This window comes from Polistes fuscatus, unplaced genomic scaffold (genome assembly GCF_010416935.1).
Source record: "Polistes fuscatus isolate 324 unplaced genomic scaffold, CU_Pfus_HIC Scaffold2, whole genome shotgun sequence".
NCBI lineage: Eukaryota > Metazoa > Arthropoda > Insecta > Hymenoptera > Vespidae > Polistes > Polistes fuscatus.
In genome coordinates this window covers 4,984,302-5,003,968 of record NW_025113096.1, presented here as the reverse complement: position 1 = coordinate 5,003,968, position 19,667 = coordinate 4,984,302, and the positions used below count along the sequence as shown (strand labels likewise).

General features: G+C 30.4%; 2 protein-coding genes and 1 pseudogene across 4 annotated transcripts; 1 reads left to right on the top strand and 2 right to left on the bottom strand.

Moving 5' to 3' along the window:
• Positions 1-639: 639 nt before the first annotated feature.
• Positions 640-6,874, bottom strand: LOC122517166 (relaxin receptor 1-like). Its single transcript, XM_043635578.1, has 21 exons — positions 6,445-6,874; positions 5,691-5,810; positions 5,429-5,500; positions 5,242-5,344; positions 5,091-5,162; positions 4,947-5,018; positions 4,716-4,859; positions 4,589-4,639; positions 4,411-4,557; positions 4,263-4,334; positions 4,098-4,169; positions 3,839-3,910; positions 3,646-3,717; positions 3,512-3,582; positions 3,281-3,442; positions 2,694-2,839; positions 2,340-2,490; positions 1,885-2,014; positions 1,574-1,764; positions 1,083-1,244; positions 640-949 (listed from the first exon to the last, which is right to left on the bottom strand). Exons 1-21 carry the CDS (start codon positions 6,530-6,532, stop codon positions 804-806), a joined length of 2,316 nt encoding a protein of 771 aa, XP_043491513.1. The 5' UTR covers positions 6,533-6,874; the 3' UTR covers positions 640-803.
• An 874-nt stretch (positions 6,875-7,748) lies between these two features.
• Positions 7,749-10,229, top strand: LOC122517165 (annotated as a pseudogene).
• Positions 10,230-14,380: 4,151 nt separating this feature from the next.
• LOC122516435 (poly(A) polymerase type 3-like) lies at positions 14,381-18,878 on the bottom strand. 3 transcript variants are annotated; one of them, XM_043634231.1, is made up of 12 exons: positions 18,253-18,878; positions 17,582-17,901; positions 17,195-17,438; positions 16,822-16,926; positions 16,580-16,730; positions 16,266-16,477; positions 15,875-16,172; positions 15,580-15,756; positions 15,368-15,489; positions 15,082-15,270; positions 14,845-14,993; positions 14,381-14,596 (listed from the first exon to the last, which is right to left on the bottom strand). In XM_043634231.1, the coding sequence occupies exons 2-11, from the start codon at positions 17,839-17,841 to the stop codon at positions 14,865-14,867; spliced, it is 1,887 nt and encodes a 628-aa protein (XP_043490166.1). In that variant the 5' UTR covers positions 17,842-17,901; positions 18,253-18,878; the 3' UTR covers positions 14,381-14,596; positions 14,845-14,864. The 3 variants fall into 3 exon arrangements, with proteins under 3 accessions (XP_043490166.1, XP_043490165.1, XP_043490167.1); XM_043634230.1 differs by having other exon boundaries at positions 14,895-14,993; positions 18,253-18,875; XM_043634232.1 differs by lacking the exon at positions 14,845-14,993 and having other exon boundaries at positions 18,253-18,869.
• Between the last annotated feature and the right edge of the window lie 789 nt (positions 18,879-19,667).

Sequence of the window (19,667 nt, the reverse complement as noted above, 5' to 3'; positions counted from 1 at the left end):
TCCTGCGAGATAAGCTCTATTTAGTTAGATTTGTTTAAAAGTTCATTGCAAATAGTAATAATTGTTGATATGTCAATTTGTAATAATATATTACTAATAATTAATATATTATTAATATAATATTTAATAATATGTTGTTATATCAATTGTAATGTTTGTACGGAAATATAATGAAAGGTAAAGATATGTTAGTGTAAATATATATTAAATCTAGCAACACACTGAAGTTACAGATAGGTAACTCGAGGAAATACTCCAAAAGACATATCTTCCGTTCTCTCAATAACGATAAAAATGATGAATTATGTAGTTGTTAAAAGAGATAGAAAGAAAGAGAGAGAGAGATAGGGGGGTAGGGGGTACAACAAGTGGCTGCAATATTTGTAAGTATATTTTGCTTCTAACGGAGTTGCCAGGTCGAACACGATTCGCCGATAGATCTGAGACGGTGCCATAAATTTCGCAAATGCATTTGCGATCCTCGTTTAGAATATTTTATGAACGACATAAAGCATGATCTCAACGTAGGCGGATATCTTCGTGTCAGGTTGAAACGAGTTCGAGTTTTCCATTGAATGTTTCTACGATCGTACTTACTTATACATACGTATACATATAATATTTATATTATATATATAAATTGTAATAGTTTAATTGTACGAAGTTTAGTTTAACGATATTTTCTAAGACATGGCACAATCTCAAATTTGATTATAATCTCTCTGCCGAAATCTCGTTAGATGGGATCATGGTAGGCTGTGTTAATGGATGATCTGCGAGAAAAAATGTTAAATAGAACGATATTATTTCACGATACGTCGCATAATATCATCGTTCCAATCATCTTCTACTATCACCAACGGTGGTATCTTCTCAGGATCGTTTTTCTTATTCGATGATATCGAAAACATTAGATTCCTGCTACTTAATGTAATAGACATTTGAGACTCTGTAAGAAAATAAGTATAATAGAAAATGATTTTGTAGTTTTAATTAACTATATTTATGATATTTAAAACTTAGAAAGATGCATCATCACAGTTCGGATACTTTGATCTCATTAATTTGAATCGAATACAAACCTTGGGACGAATGTTTTCTCGATACGTAATTTCGTATTTTGCTTAAAAACTTAAAGCAAATTAATCTCTCTCGAAATTTCGGTGTGGTGAAAGTATATAAGAGTGGATTGACTGCACTGTTAACAGGAAGTACGAAGACGACGACCCAGGCGTGAAGTTCCGCTAAAAAGGAAGTGTGTGTGAAGTTGGAAGATCTAGAAATGATCAGTGAATATGTCGGTATAGTAAATGGATAGTAATCATAGTGCTTAATTACATTAATTACATTGTGTTTGATTTCGTTCATCGTTGTTACCTTTCAACGAGAATATTTCTACATTTATGATATTAAAAGGAAATTATTATTGCTATTATCATCATCATCATCATCTTAAAAGCAAATATCTCGTACTAATATCTACACTAAGGTACGAAAGAATCTTATCAGAGCACTATCATTACTATTTTACATCATATATCACCATGATCGAATATAAGATAGGTTTATATACCTGGTACAGGATATTTCATCATAGCCAAGATTTTCAAAATGATAATCGGTGCCCAACAAGTTGCATCCGTTAAGACGATCAAGAAGAATCTTAGAGCAAATTCCATATCGCCAGCTGATAGTGGGGTTGCGTGACGAGTTCTCCAAATGCTTGCGAACATGCCAACGTAAACGTAGCCGATCGTTATCAGTCTGCGGATGTTAATCGGGTTTCAATGAAAGGATCGTTGGTTAAACGATTAAATCACATTAACTCGAGTTCCTTCGATTAAGTACCGAATTATTTTCTAACGGGATAGTCGACTCTCTTACCCTAACAAGTTAACTCCTAAAAATATGAATGCGGAATATTGCCATCCGATCGAGTAAGGATCCACTATGTGCAAAGGAAAGCACATTCCATTCGCCCCATAAAATCTTGTACTGTTCCTCCAATGAATAACTGTATTAAACATAGTCATTAAATTATTTGATTTCAAAGAAAAAATCTTTAATAACGTGATATACTAGTTAGTTTCAAATTACGTATATAATCGATAATAATAATAAATATAACTTGATGTAATATAAAATATTAATACAAAAACGTTTGAAACTTCGAGGAAATTTCGTTGGATAAAAAAATGTGAAAACAATTTAGTTAAACGACCAGTCATATTATATATACACGATCGTGATAAGTGTGAAAAAGTTAAAACCAAAAAGGACAGGGTCATTTTAGCTCAACGTGTAATCCATATAGGAACATTGAATCATAACGTGTATACCTGGAATAACAGCGAGGATAAAACCGATGATCCATATGATCATTATCGATGCCGTAGCTGTCTGTGGTTTCATAGCGTGATGACCTTTCAACGGTGCGGCAATCAGTACGAATCGTTCACAAGACATAAATGATAGGATCAGCACGGATACCTTTGAAATCGTTTTAACGTTTAACCAATTAGATATAATTAATTGAAGCAGAGGTGACCACGTTTTATTTTTTATATTTATATTATTTTTTATATTATATTATTTTTTAATGTACACCTCTATCCGATAAAAATTATTTGAAAAAATAATAATGAAATATATTTGAAAAGCAATTAAAATATGAATTTAAATGGAGGTCTTACTTCTGACGAAATCATTGCTAAAACTCCAAGAAAGGTGCAGGCCCAAGAGGACTTCCATGAGTTAGCTTCCTTATTGTAGTTATCACGGAACTGCAAGTCTACCAGAGCGATTATGAACAAGTATACGCCCATCAGCATGTCGGACACTGTAAAAGGGATTACGCACAATGCTATTGCTATAACCAACGGTTCTATGATTTATAGTTGGGTTCATATCGTCGGTGGATCATCGTTGCACCGCCGTTGTAAATCGTATCGGCTAATAATATCGCGAAGCATAGAATAGCATTCTATGTCGAGACACATCTAGCGTTACCTACCTTTTATTATCATTTTTTTTCTTTCTTTATTTCTTTTTTCTTTTTTTTTTTCGTGATTTATTTCCATCGTTCGAAATCGTACTGCTAATCAGTAGCTACTCGACGTGTTTTATTTTTATTAATATTTATATATTATATTTAAATTAAATCAAATTTTGGATTGATTCGTCGTGGAGATTAGCCAATGATTTTTAACGACAATAAGATTTACTATAAAAAGAAAAAGATGTGTCAATAAATTGTAGAAAAATATTGTTCGTAACCAACCGGCAAGATTTTTAATCAGGATACTCAGAACACGATTCTCGTCCTTTGCAGTGAATCGTTCCCAAAGTACGAAAGCATTGCCTATAAAAGTTACACAGGAAATTCCCCATACTGCACCCTTCAACATAGACGTGCTTAGCAAATGCGTCAAAGAAGAAAGACCTATTATCATAATACACAATAAATTAAGATATATTATTGAAATAATTGTTATCATCAATTATGACTTACCATCGGTGGCTGGTGCACACTTTTGCACTTTCGAAGCGTACGTCATACAGTAATGAAATTTTTCGAAATATCTGCAAAAAAAAAGAAACAGGTAACAAACAAAATGACGTTTATATCAATGTTAATTAACGTACATAAAATCCAAGCTGGTGAACACATTGAACGAATCTTTGTCCAGATTATCCATTTTGATTCCTTCGACACCGCTGAAATCAAAAATAAAATGAATTATAGAAGAAAACGAAGTTTGATATTAATTATTTCATTTAGATAATGAATGAAGAATTTAAAAGAGAAGATTTATATAAAAATCAAATGAAAACTTACAGAGATCGTAGATTGGCCAAAGGATCTAATACATCAGTCGAGAAATCTTCTATCGGGTTATAACCGATCAATCTGTAATTACGAGGGCTTTGATAATCCATTATGAAAAGGATTAAGGTTAAGAGAATCGATTTAAGAGGAAGATTTGATTTGATTAAGATACGTGACGTTTCCATTAAGCACGCAATGATTTATACACGTGGATAAGTACAAGTAAATATGTTTACGACACGTAGGAGATTAAACTCGGTTTACTTACAGTTTCGTGAGATTAATCGCGGTTTTAAACACGTTCGAATGCAGAGAAATGATATAATTATGCGCCAGTTTACTGAAAAAATAATTGATTTATTTATTCTCATATTTATTATTATCACAGGTGTCATAATAATTGTTTTTCTTTTAATTCGGATCGCATACTTACACCTCGACGAGTTGTTTTAAATTCTTAAATGCATTCTCATCGATGATCTTTATACGATTACGTTCCATGTTCCTGAAAACATAATACTTTTGTTAAATATTTTTTCTTATTTTTTTCTAGTAAAAATACATCTCAATTTAATACTTACAAGGATTGTAAAGCAGGTACACCGTCGAACATATCCGCTGTTATGGTCTCGAAATAATTCTCACTCAACATTCTGCAATGTAACTTTAATCTACGTATAACGAGGTATATGTTATCGTGCTCGATTATTAAAAATTTAACAAACAGTCTTCGAGGACTTACATTTCTCTTAAAACGGCAATCGTGGAAGTTTGAAGTTGGTGCTGTTGAAGAAATTCTTACGAAAATCTCTGAAAGAAATACAATTTCGATCTCGTTTTTATGGGATTCTTTTTTATAAATATCGTATCACGTTATCTTACTCACATCAAATCTAAACTCGTACTATTTTCGAAATCGGACAAATCAACAGCCACTAATCGATTATCCTTGGCCCTGAGAGTCTCCAAATTAATTAGACCAGCTAAATCTCCGACTTTGATAACGCTTAATTTATTGTTCGATAGGATACTAGCATGAAGATAATATTTATGATGTAATATTTATTATTAATAACGTACAATTTCTTTTTTTCTTTTTTTTTGTAAATTTACTTACAGCCAAATTAACTTTTTTTGATTTACGAAGGCTTCTTCCTCTATCTCGTTTATGTCATTATAATCGAGATACCTAAAAAAATAGAAGAATAGTATAGACAAACATAATTAAAAATCAATTAAAATGTAATAAAAAGTAGCTTACAGTAAACGTAATTGCGTATATTTCGAGAGTGAATCGGCTGGAATTCTTTGAATGGAATTGTTGGTTAAAATTCTGAAAAGAAAAAACGACGTGTTCTTTATTCTTACGAAGCAATAATAATATATAAAAAAAATATTCAAAAATATCGTACAATCTGTCGATTTCTGGTGACAAATTTTGTGGAATTTTTTCGTATCCTTTGCAAGTCGCACGACATTGATTGTAGATGCATCCTTCGGGAGTATCTTCGATCACTGTAAAAATAAACAAAAAATAAAACCAATAATTTCTCTAAACATCTTAATAATTAATATATCATATTAGAATTGTGTGATTACCACAATCATCATTTTGCATCTCTGTAAGTTTATCCTGCTTCAAGAACCAACTCCAATCTCCGTTTAAATCGACTAAAATGTGTAAATGAATTATTTATTTGAAAAGATTACAAAAAACTAAAAGTTTTTTTAATTTTTTCTTGAGTTTTTATTATTTTCTTTTTTTTTCTTATTTTTATTATTATTTTTTTTCTTTTTCTTTTCTTTTATTATTTCTCGAGTTAATCGAATTTTTATTTGTTTTCGTTATTTTTCAACTTACCACATAACTCAGCTGTTTCGTCGTCGCCGTAAGGACAATCATCTATTCCGTTACACCAACTACTTTGTAATTTACAAATTGTACTGTTCAAACAGGGAAACGTACCGATTGGACAATTATCTGCAATCAGGGTTTGGATAATATGATCGAGTAATAATATGATTAGTTTATCGAGTAAGTTAATAATCGAACGATCAATGTCGATCAACGATGTATTTCAATTTCTCATGAGATTTTCTTATGTTAGTCGATATAATAACTCGAAGTGTCAATTGCAAAAGATTATTTTTAATGAAGTTACGTCAGTCTTCGTTGTACGAATCTACTATCGGAATCATTTATCTCTATCCTATATAAAAAGTCAGATTATAAACGAAGTTAATAAGATTAATTTAAAAAAAAAAAAAAAAAAAAAATTAAAATTCGATTTGTCTCGAAGTTGTGAATATATTTTATCATTAAAATACAATATATTATTATTTCATTCGTTCGATGAGAAACCAGTGTATTAATAATTGATCGTTTCGTTATATTTCATGTTTCACAACCCTCGAGGGTTGTTTTTATCTAATCGAGAAAGATTCTCGAAACGTTTGAAATCTCGACAAAAAAACACGTAAAAGCAATCTCATAAAGTGTTAATCGAATAAAAAAAAAAGGAAGAGAAAAAGAAACGTGTGAAATAGATAAATTATATAAGAATAAAAAGTAATGATTTAACGTTAATACGAAATATCGATTTTAATATACTTACTTTCATTAAAATAATACATAATGAGAAAGAGCATGAAGAAAGTTAGGATCAAAGACACACCGATCGCTGTTATCCTTTGATATATCATTGCTCGTTAACTGTAAAACTTGATTTTTTTGAAAATTATTTGGCTAATTATTTTAGGCTTCTTTTTTTTTTTTATTTTTGTCGTAGAAATTAAACAAAAACGATTAGATTGTTCGACACTCCTGTCAATGAAATTTTCTTCCACGTGTTCGATTAGCACTCGACACAAGACCGTATAACACTGGTTGCATTTATTTTCTCGTTGCAAGTTCCAACTCTCACGCACAAGCGCTCTTAGTTCTTCTACAAGACCTCCAGTTTTCTTCATAGATTAACACGATTCGTATAATTTCATTGTCAAATTTTGTCGATCGATCAAAAGTATGATCCTTTCTTCCCTTCGTATATACATAAATACAATTTTATTCGATCGCATAAGTTGCCACACTTATTTATACTTTCGAATTTACAGTTTTCTTTCTCTTTCAAAATCTTTCTATATTTTCTCTATTTTTTTGTTCTTTTTTTACGAACTTTATAATCGAAGGGATAGCTTAATCGAAGCTTGAACTGGTCACGTTTAATCACTATACTTTCTAGAACATATCGCGGTTTTGAGATAACGTTACGCGTATGTACTCTTTCATTTGATATTTTTTCTGATTTTTTTTTTTATCTTTGTATATGATTATCTAATAGATTTAGTAGAATAGTCGAATCTTTTCTTTCTCTTTTTTTCTTTTTTCAATTTACTCGTACATTTTCAAATAAGATAAATGTAATACATTTTTTTATTCGTAGAATATGTTGTTCAGAAGGAAATGCATTTGTCACGAGAGAACTACATAAAGAAAATATAATTTTTCTTCTACGATAATTATATCACGTATTTTTGTTCTTCTCGCAAAAGTTGCATTTCGTTGCACGTGTAAATCTCTTACCTACGTGCCAACGAATAAATTATTAATCCTAATTCAGCTATTATTCGAATAAAACTTCGATAAAACGTAGGAAAGTAACGCGAGAATACGTAAACGATTCATTAATAAAAAACTATGGGATCATTGTATGTAATAACATATCTAAAACTATCAAAAGTATAATTTTTGTTCTTTTCCTTCTTTTCGACGAAGGTTTCTTTTTAAGAAAAATACCCAAAAAAGTGTCAGTCTTTTAGCAACCTTCCTAGAAGCGAATCTACCTCTTCGAATCTCTTATCGATTTTATTAATTAACTCGTATCGAATAGATTTAAAAATAGAAAAAAAAGAAGGAAACATGAAAGTGATGGAAGAACGATACGCGGGTATATTTTACGACGAAAAAGTATTGACCTGGAGTAAACGGATTTAACGTTGCCAGGACTTTGGCCAGAAAATCGCAACGATTATAGATTTTTCTTTTACGTTCTCTACGTTGTATTATTCACCTGTTTAGAACTTGTCGGACTTTTCAAAGTTTGAACGACCTCGACAAAACTCTTCGAAACGTGACCCTTTCTTTGCCAACTATATTGATCGTATTAAAAGCATTAATGTTTCGGTGGAAGATGCATCTCGTTTTGCCGATCTTGAAAATTGTTAGGAGAGACATATCCCAAGGATATATCGAACGGATAACGAAAGGGAAAAAATAGTCTGGTATAATGTGGCAGCAACAATGTTTACAACGTCCTCAGCAATGTCTCTTTTCTTCGTTCCTACCTTATTTTATGGCAAACCAATTTTCGAATGTATTCTCTCCGGTATTCTCCGTAAGATTCCTCTATTTTCTTTTACTTTTTTATTTGTTTTCTTATTACATGTTCACTTTACTCATTGTATGAGAGGTAGCATTCTTTTTATTATTTTGTATGATTATATTATTCGATAATTCATTCATTTAATTCAAACTTTGATTGGGTTTATTAAACGTTTTCAATACTTGAAACACATTCGAAGTAATAAGAAGTCAAAGAAATCTCCCTTATTTTTCTTTTTTGATTGTTTTTCCACAGGTTTCGATAATTGCACTCTTCCTTACGAATTACCAATACGAATAAATCATATTTACGAGGTGACAGATGCTCGTATGTACGCGTTGTTCTGTATCTGGTTGATACCAGCCAGTACTCTGTTAACCGTAGGTGCAACTGGCGCGGATAGTCTTCTCGTAACTTTGACGTTTTATCTATGCGGACAATTATCGATTCTCGGGAATCGTTTGAAAACGTTAATCTAGAATGGGAAAGTATCATTGCGAAATGAAACTTTTGATCGATCGACACGACGAACTCTTAAGGTGAGATTCGATTTCGTTCGAAAAGTAGAAAAAAAAGAAAAACTGTGGCAGGATGAGAGGGAAGAAGGGAGGAAGGAAGGAAGGAAGGAAGGGGGAGGAAAAAAAATACATCCCGCGGAGGAATGATAAGATAAAATGAAACGTGTCAATTATTTTTGTTCCTCGCGGTTTTAAAAAGTTTTTTTTTAAATAATTTAAATAATTGTCTTACGGTAGAAGGGAGGAAGGAAGGAAGGAAGGGGGAGGAAAAAAAACACATCCCGCGAGGAATGATAGATAAAATGAAACGTGTCAATTTATTTGTTCCTCGTCGGTTGACGTCGATGATTAATAAAAATAGAAAATGTTGTTTTTCTTTTAAATAATTGTCTTACGGTATTTTGTATTTAATTAGATTCATTGTTTCCAATATTGATAAATCTATTTATACACAATATTACATTTCTTCATATGGATTATACAGTCCTCTTATGTTCATAGAATTTAAATCAAATGATATTGTTTTCTGATTTTTGAACGATCAAAAAAAATTAGAAAAACGTATGAAGAAAAAAAATTGTGCAAACCATTTGTCTATAAGGGTAATACGAAGATTGAATGTAATATCCTTACAGATTGGCTAATTTTAAACGATTAGTTTCTCTGTTGTGCACAATTGCTACGATTATCTGTAGTGCCTATGAATCAATTCTTATAAATAGACGAGGATTCGAGATGATTAGAGAGTATTAATTATTATATTATTTTATTGACAATTTATAACACAATATTATATTTCTTCATATGGATTATACAGTCCTCTTATTTTCATAGAATATTAAATCAAATGATATTATTTTCTGATTTATTGAACGATCAAAAATAAATTAGAAAAATGAAAAAACGTATGAAGAAAAAATTGTGCAACTATTTGTCTAAAAAATAATTCGAATAACGTGACTATCCAGTAACGATTTAAACGATATTTGTTCAATAATTAATAAAATGACGTGAAATATAAAAATTCAATAATCTTTCTTTTAATTAGACGTCGGAGAATGGCAAGGATATGAACACAGTACACTTCGTTTTATATTCCTGTGCGGTTGTACTTCTCGCGTTTTGTTATTGCTTTTTAGGAGAATGTTTGATCGAGGAAGTGAGTCTTGTTAATCGAGATATATTTAATAATCATTGTTTCGAAGATAAACGTTTATTTCATTCTTTTTAGAGTAGTGCCATCGATTTGGCTTGTTACTTTACGAATTGGTACGAATTACCTACGAAAGAAATACGTTCGATGATGTTTTGCATTGCCCGATCGAGAAGACCGTCGTATATCACAGCTGGACAATTTTACGTCTTTTCTTTAAAAACTTTTGCAATCGTAAGCACGATTTACGAATTTTCATAAAGAAGACAATCAAATTTTCATTTTTATTATTATAGATCATGAAAGCTTCCGTGGCGTATCTCTCCGTTCTGAGGACTATCGCGTAATCCAAGTAAGAATGAATTTTAATTTTTAGATCTTTTTTTTTTTTATTGTTGTTTTTCTTATATCCACCTTTGCGAACAAATTCGTAGAAAATAGAACAAATAAAATGACGAGAGGGGGAGATGAGGGTACGACGAGAGGTAGGAGAACAAATATCGACTACCTTTTTTTTTTTGGCTGAAGGAACTAAGAGAAAATTTATTTTTGTTTATTTCAGAAGTGTATACATACAGTGTACAGTTTAGCGAGCTAAAAAAGACGAATTGTTTTGAGCTTCTCGATAAATAATTCGTTTCGTTACTATTGCAAAAGTTCGAAGCACGTTGGTTTATTCTTGCCGACGTTATTTCTACTTAATGTGAAATTCGATTAGATATATAAATCATAATATAATAATAATTATAATAATAATAATAATCACATAATAATGTAATATAATATAATATAATATAATAATAATAATAATATTATTAATAGAAAATTATATTAAAATAATATATATAATATATAATAATATAATATAATATAATAATAATAATAATAATAATAATATTAATATATTTAATAGCTTTTTTTTTCGTACGTACGATGTGCTCAAAAATCGATCGAGCCTTAGGCATCGTCGTTACATTTAAAACATCTATTCGTTTGAACTTTTTCGACGACGCTAATATTAACGTTACATATTTGCTTATTTATTTATTTTTTTTTGTCTGTTTTATTTTTTTGTTTGTTTCATTTTCACTTTTTCTCTCTCTCTCTCTCTCTCTCTCTTTCACACTGATTAACATTCTCGCTTTCTCTCAGTTTTCATTTCGCTGTCTTTCGTATTCTAAATATTACAATATCGTATAAATCTTTCGTAGAAAAAAAATCGTTCAAATGATTTATCTAGCGCACCGTACGAGATTACAAACGATTTATAAATGTTTCGAACGCCACGATGTTAAATAGATTATTTCTATGTTTCTCTCTCTCTCTCTCTCTCTCTCGCATCATTTTATTCATTCACAATTTCGTCGGCGGAGAGTTGGTTGGTTTATGCATATGTGTAGAATACGCACAAAACCTAGATTCACCTATTCATAAAAATTTCATCATTTATACTTTATTCTATCTCTTGTTTTCTATCTTACACACATTTATTCTCACGTGAAATCATATTTTTAATCAACGCGAACTTTAAGTGTGTATATGTGTCTGTGTGTGTATTGTTCGCGATGCATTTTACGTATATGCATTATTATTTATTAATGTGTATATGTATTATGTATCTTTATTTGTGTATATTACTATATATCTTTATATATAGTACACATATCGAGTTTAATCGTTTTATGCGTGTGTGTGTTATGTATATGTACTGTAATATCATATGCATATGCATGAATACGTATGATGTGTATGTAACGTGTAATTAGATTTATAAATACAAGGACAATGTCCGATGCAATCTAGGCGAGACACGAAATCGTGCTGTATATGTATGTTCGTGTGTGTATATGTGTTTCTATATATCGGCTGCTACACATGTGATAATATGTCTCGCAAAAAATCCGTTTAGTTTTTTCGTTTTGTAATATCTTTTTTTTTTTTTTTTCTCGTAACTGAACAAAAGAAGAGAAACTAAGGTTCGCCTTCAGCACTATTTTTTTTTCGCTTTTCTTATTTTTTTTTAATTTTTTTATAGAAGAGATTGAAGAAGGAGGAGGAAACTAGTCGAGAAGAAGAAGAATGAGAAGAAGAACATGGGTGATAGTAATTGGAAGTTGCGAATGGTGAATGGTGGTGATATGGTGGTGAATGGTGTAACAGTAAGTTTCACTAATCTTATTAATTCGAAAGCCTTATCGTCATAATCTTAGCAAATATACGACGACATTTTCATAATGGAATTTAGATGGATTAAAAAGGGCCTGTAGTAGGGAAGAGGGGATGAGTGATACGAAGATGTGCTACAAACATTTCTATTTTTACGTTTTATTATTTTACAACTAATAATAATAATATCACGACGAAAAGCAAAATGAATAAAAAAGAAAAAAGAAAGAAATAATACAATAAATGGAAAGAAATAGTAAATACAATTACGTTCAATGTATTAGAAAATGAAAAGAGAAAAAAGAAATGAAATACGAAATGTAATAATGGTAATAATAATAAGAACAGTAATAATTATACAAATAAACTATTAACTTGATTGTGACATTTCTTATTTCATGAAGATGAGATTTATATATACATTACGTTTTAAATGGTTCAGAGAAACAATTGTCGGGGGTAGATATAAATGACAATAAGGAGAATACAATTTTAAAAAATAGTATAATTTTGTAGAAATTAGAAAACAAAGTTCATCGTAATATATGCAGTACTTTTTTGTTCTCTCTTTTTTTTTTCCTTTTTTCTTTCCTTTACATTACAAAGTAGTCATTGAGCGAGAGTATTTATAAAAAAAAAATAAAAAAAACCAAGAAAAAAAAACAAAAAAAAACAAATACATTCTAAATTTGCAAAAGAAATATAAAATAGAAAGGAAGGAAAAAAGGAAAAAGAAAAAAGAGAGTGAAAATATCATTTACAGTGGACATATAATATGTAGAACAAATGCGAGAAGAGACAGAAACAAATTGATTATGGAAAAAAAGAAAATTATTGAAAATGTGATTTTTCTCTCTCTTCTCGAATTGTAGTCATGACGCCATAAGAATTATTCTATGGTTTTGTTTTGTTTTACAATTAGTTTTATACATTCATATGCATCATGAAAATAATGGTCGCAAATAAAATCGCTTGTTAGAAAATATTAAAGATGAGATGCCTATATAACACAGATTGCAAAAAAATGATCGAAAAGTGATCAGTGAGGTGTGTTTGATCAGAAAAAATCGGAATTAAAGATTACAACTATACACAGATAATTAAGGACTGAAGATCGTTTAACATGTAAAAAAGAAAACTAATTAGGACAGATGAATAGAAACTAAAAAGCGATTTTTTTTATACGAAATTTTGTTTGCGTAACAGAATATTTAACAAAATAGTCAATGGTCTACTCAAAGATGTTTCGTTTACAGAACCGTACAAAGTTAACTTTTACATATTTATCGTAGCATCTGTAAATGAAACACAGATGTATTATGCCAATGCCAGTGATTCTGATAATAGCATGACGATTTCACCGTGAAGAGACCATATTACATAGATAAGAAAAAGTTTTAAAGAAATAGTTCTAAAGAAAAAACTCTGCGCCCCTTGCTCACTTAAAAAATACAAGAAAACAAGAAAAAAAAAAAAAAGAAGTTTCCTTCGCGCTTATAAATAAAACAGTATATTCGAAATCTATAAACTTACTGCATTATTTATACAAATTATACTAAATTAAGAAAAAAACATCGTGTATCTAATCATATATTTCTAAAGTTGAAAAGCAATAAAAATAATGTTATAGCTTTGTTGCAACAAGAAAAGAAAGCTAAGACATTATTTATATGTCAACTTTAGAAATATAAATTATATATTTTTTTTTGTAAAGGACGTTTATATATTTAAATTCGACTATTTACAAGAAAGATGTTTTTTATTTTCACTTTTTTGTCTTTTTTTGTTATTCGAATTTTATTTTATTTCTTTTTTTTTGTTTTTGTTTTATTTTAAAGCTAAATTATAAGCTTGGCACGTTTTAAGAGATAGCAGAAAAAAGACGATTACTTATATTAAATCTATGAGCTAAAGAAATGTATCATGTACAAGAATATACTTCTCTTTGCATAATATTGCTATTTTACCTTCTACTTTAATGCATTTCCTTAGACTTTGAATTGTCTTTTTTATGCGGCCAAGAAATTACCTTAAGAGATATATACAAAATAGAATAAAAAAATAAAAATATTAGTCTGAAGGGCAGCGATAAAATCTTCACTTAGTCATTATTAAATCAAAATCGTTATATTTAGCGATCAAGTGAAAACACTGACACTGGCATAAATCGTACAGATATTTGTCGTTCCTAATTGCTCCCATTGACTCATGACAATAATTCTATAAATCCTAAGATTATAGCGCGTCTTTCTCATACAATCGCTCATCGATTGATTCCAACGGGTAGCTGCTTTTTCTGCCTGTCTTTCTGTCTTTATTATTTTTTTTTTTATTTCTTTCTTTTTTCTTTCTTCGATATATGACATTGTTTTGCTTTTACATAACGTGGGACAATTACAGTGAACGGTGGATGGTTTTGCGTGAAAAGTGCTTACAGTCTAGATGGCCCAGAAGAACATCTGTGGATCGGTGTGAGGTAGTAACTTTTTATTGGTCAAGTACATTCATATCCATCTTGTGCTTCTGTAGACGCATCGGTAGGCCCTTCCTGTAACATTTGAACGAAAAAATACATTTAGATTTGATTAGGGATATAAGTTTAAAAATTGTATTTAGAAAGCGACGTATTTAATAAAGCATACAAAAGAAGCGGAAGAGCTGGTAAGGACTTATTAATTTCAGTTATCCGCTTCTTACCTTTGTCCGCAGATAATTTTTATCGCACATCAATATAACCTTTCCTAAATACCTCTGAAATAATCTGACATACTATTCTCTAGATTTACGTGTAGTTACCTAATCTTGTTTAATGATGTCTATTGTTCATTATATGTACAATGTCTTACGTCCTTAGTAGTTGTTACAGTCTGCTTGTATTCTTCCAAGCTAAAGCCAGAGTTGCTATCATCTCCGCATGACTGAACCACTAACGACTCGTCTTCCGCCTGAACATTTTATTCGAACGTACGGTATACAGACATAATATTCTGATAATACCACCTATCTATATCGCCTATCAAAAGTAAAATTTACCTGTGGTACTTGCTGTTCATTCTCGACAACTTTTCGTTTCTTTGCGTTACTTTCGAGACTCTGATCGGATAATCTTTTCCTACTAACGCCTTCTTGATTTCTGGAAGATACACCGCCATTCTTTCCATTTCCAGCAATATTCCCATTTCCAGCAATATTTCCATTCTGGTAAGCATTGCCAACAGATGCCTAAACAAATACATATAACATATTTTTTTTTAATGAACATTGAATTAAATCGACAGATAAATAAGCATATAGTAGAGAATATAAATCAGATACAAACCTTCTTCTCTTTTTTTAATAATGCAGCCGGAAGATATTTACTTAAATCTCTTCTTCTCGCATGTATAACTTCTATCCACATCCCATCTTTCAACATTTTTATTGCTTCGGCTTGCCTTTCAACTGAAAAATCATAGTAAAGATTAATTCAAGATTCATAACGATCATTGTATTATAGTAATTGGTTATTAGGAAATTTGAGATTTTACTTACTCGTGTCGACAAATGTCTTTATGTCATGCGTTAAATCAATGTTTAAGTTTTCACTTAATTCGAAGAGTAGTCCGATGAACCACATAGAACATTGTCTGTCTGGCTCTGGTTTCAATGGTGAGAAAATTTCTGGATTAATATGAGCCAATTGGATATGAGGATTCCTTTCCAGTATACCTGTTTACAACAATTAGAATTTTATTTAATAATAAATATATGTCAAATTCTATATTAATTAATGAATCAAAATAGTTAGAAATATCAATGAAAAAATCTATTATATATTATACATTACCTATGAGATGACGTATTTTGGATTCGACCAGTCCACACCATTCTAGTTGATCTTCTGGTGTTAAACTTCTGGCCAACAATACGATGTAATGTTTATATGTCGTAAAAAATTGAGACGGTTCAAATAATTTGTCCCATGTAGCTTTTCCGGTAATTATTTCTTCGGTTGTTCTTAAACCAGCGTCAAAAGCTTGCTGCATGATTTTTCGAGTCGATGCAGAAACATTAAATGTTGAGTTTTGTTGTGGGTATGCTGGAGTAATTATTGGCATCAAATGGTATCTATCGGCCATAATAACCTGTAAAATTGAAATATCATTAATGAATTAATATTAGAAAAATCTACAATTTTTTCTATCGAACAATTTATATTAAATAATGTAAATATTTACTCTTGGATCCCACACTGGAAAGCCTAAGTTACAGTTCTCAGGTTGTTTTAGAAGAACGGGCTTTGGCCATTCCCATTGAGAAAATACAAGGAAAAATTTTTCAATCAATGTTGCAGCTACAGCATTAGGGTAGAGTTGACATGTTCGGGCTACGAGCATTGCCCATGACACACCCCCGAGATATCCTAAAACGTTACTATAAATGCCGTTTCCTGAAAAATATAAATATAAGAGAAAACGTTTAGTTTATATAAATGTTTCTATAAGAAAAGTTGTACATGAATCTTAAACAGATAAATATTGCTTATACTCACGTTTAGCCCATAATTTAATAGCTCTAAGCGCCAATCTGAAGTTTTCTATGTTAGGTACCAAACGCAAAATTTCATCTGTTACTCTGCAACCATTTAAACTTCTTACACACTTCTGATCTAGATTTTTCAATAGAGAATCATCTTTGAGATCCTGTAAATGTAAATTAATAATTTCCAAGTAATAAAAATTAAAATTAAAATTAAAATTAAAATTTATATTGTAAAATAAATAAATGACGTACCATATTATCTGGGACTTCCTTGCACAATAATTTTGCGAACAGCATATCAATTTCAATACCATCAAATTTCATCTTGATAACTGGTACAAATGCTTCTTCTACTGCCTATAAAAACAAAACAAAAAACATAGTTATTATATAAGCATATTTAAAAAAACATCTTGATAAACATGAAGTTTAACAGGTTCATGTTATAAAGTAAAAAAACAATAGTGTAAACATGAATCATAAAAGTTATTTAAAAACAAGCAAATCGCAGACTTTCTAATAGTCTTTCGTACAGTCTGTATTTACTATTCTGTACTTAGATGAAAATATAATATTGACATGAATGCAGTATTATATAATAATTAGATTATTCATTTATACGTACTCTAAGATCAGTGACCTCTTCTTGCATTCTCAATAAGTCAAAAAACGAAGAAAAATAATCGGATCTATATATGTGTTTCGGGGCAACACATAAGGCATCGATATCAGCACCTTTGTGATGAACGCCTAATCTATACGAACCAAAGGTATATATTTTTCCCCCAACGTTATCCGCAACATTAGATGGCATATTTTTAGCATAGCTTATATCTCTAATCCATTGCTTCACCAAAGTATTTAATTTGCTGTAAATGAAATGTAACATATTAATATATATAATATTAGTTATAGATTTAAAAGATTTGATTTCAAATCATAAATCTTTATCGTATTTATATTAACAGATAAAATCATTTTATCTCAATTAATAAATGAAATAAAATCTTACCTCAATATCTCCATTCTATGATTCAGTTCTTCTTCTGATTCAAATACGTTGTACGGTTTTAAAGCTTCTTTTAATTCATTAGTTCTAATATAGTCAGTAGGTTTTGGTTGGGCCATGCTAATAGCCGATGTCATACCTAGTGTACTTGTTTTATCTTTTCTCTCATTCGATGTCGAATTGGAATTCGAATTAGAATTAGAATTAGAATTAGAGTTGGAATTGGAATTCGAATTAGTGTTAACTGATTGCGATCCCCACATATTTGAGGTTTCTTCTCTTCGAAGTTGGTTTACTTCTCTTCTATTTCCCTGTTGTCCTTCCTGCAAATAAAAATAATTCATTTTTAATAATCTTCACATAATTGTTTAACAACTTTCACAACAACAACAACAACAAATATAAAAAGAAGGAAAGAGATAGAGAGAGATAAGTGTACAATGTGGAAATAAAAAGCGAATCTTTTCCTCAAATACAATTTCAAACACATAAACAAAATAAACATTTATTATAAACATTAATAATAGAATAAAGATCGTACTAGCATTTTTTATGATGAAAATTTTCAGGAAAAAATGGCAATAGTCTAAACTAATGAGTCCAATTGACGGAGATGAAATGAAAGCAAATTAATTAGTGATAAAAAGAATCAGGGAGTTTCTTTTGATTCTTACCGTTTACTGTTCTGTCAAAGATCCAGAGACATGTTGGATAAGATTACAAAGCGAATGTTTAGATCGCGTAATCAGGTTATAAAAACCCGAAATGTCTGCATTAAGAAAGCATAGGATAGTCTTTTATAAAATATTTCAAACAATTCCTGAAACGGAATTGATATTGTTAGCGTAAGACGCACGTTATGAATAACTAGCTTAGTCGTAAAACAACAATGCGAAAAGGTTGTAAACAAATTGTGAGAAAGCAACAAGAATTCATAAAGAATTATGTCCGCAGCTCGTAGATCGTTCGCGTCGGATGTGCATTCGAATTGACGAATGAAAGAAAATATTAGAAATTAAGTGAAATTAATCGAGCACTGTTTACTGTAAACCACCCTTTAATACACCCCGGACGTCTTCTATTATATTTAATGGTGTAAATAAATAAAGTAACGGTTTTCGTTTCCTTTCTTTCTTTTTTTTTTCTCTGTCGAAAATAATGAATAACACGTATTCTCGCACTATACCACCTACACCATAAACATGGCGTCCTCTGACGGCTTGCTATGAGCATAAAATATATTTTCTTACTAGATAGGGAATTTAGTCGTTGTCGAACTAAACGTCACTTGTCGAACGTGGTGCCATCTTTATCGAACTATCGAATACTAGTATCGAATCTTATCTCGATTATCGAACGTATATCGAAATTATGGCGGATTAAATTGATAAAAGTTCGAAAAGTTTTAGCGATTGAGAATAAAGATAATTACAAATATTAGGTCTTTCAGGAGAAAAAAAATAAAAAAACAATTTCTGTTAGGTTGTACGATCGTGCTGGTTCCCACTTCCGTACTGTGCACACTCTCGTGCACGCACTTTCTCACTCTGATTGAAAGAAAACCTTATCCTCTTTCACTTCCACGTTGTAAGAAGGAGTTGATTCAAAATAATGCACTTACATATAATGTATTGACAATATATTTAACACTAGATTTACGGACTGAGCCAATTTGACTCATTACAAAAATTTATTTACCATATATATATATATATATATATAACTCAAATATTATTTTTTAATAACATATGTTGGTTTTTAGTTACTTAATTAAATATATGTAAATATTAATTCCTCCCCTTTACTCAATCCTCGATTTAACAATGTTTGTAAGTCATTAAAAAATAATGAATAAAATATCCGTAAATCTAGTGTTAATACTCGTTCAGTAGCGGATTAGTGTGGCGTTTGGACCCACTATTCCACTACCTGCCCGAATTTCGTTATTCGTTACTAACTATCTGATCTTTACTGCTAACTGATATGTAATAATTTGAACTGTGTGGATTACCTGTGCACGCGACGTGGAGGGACGACTTCTATTAATGCGACGTATCCTATAATTTCGATAAACTAAATTGCGACGTTG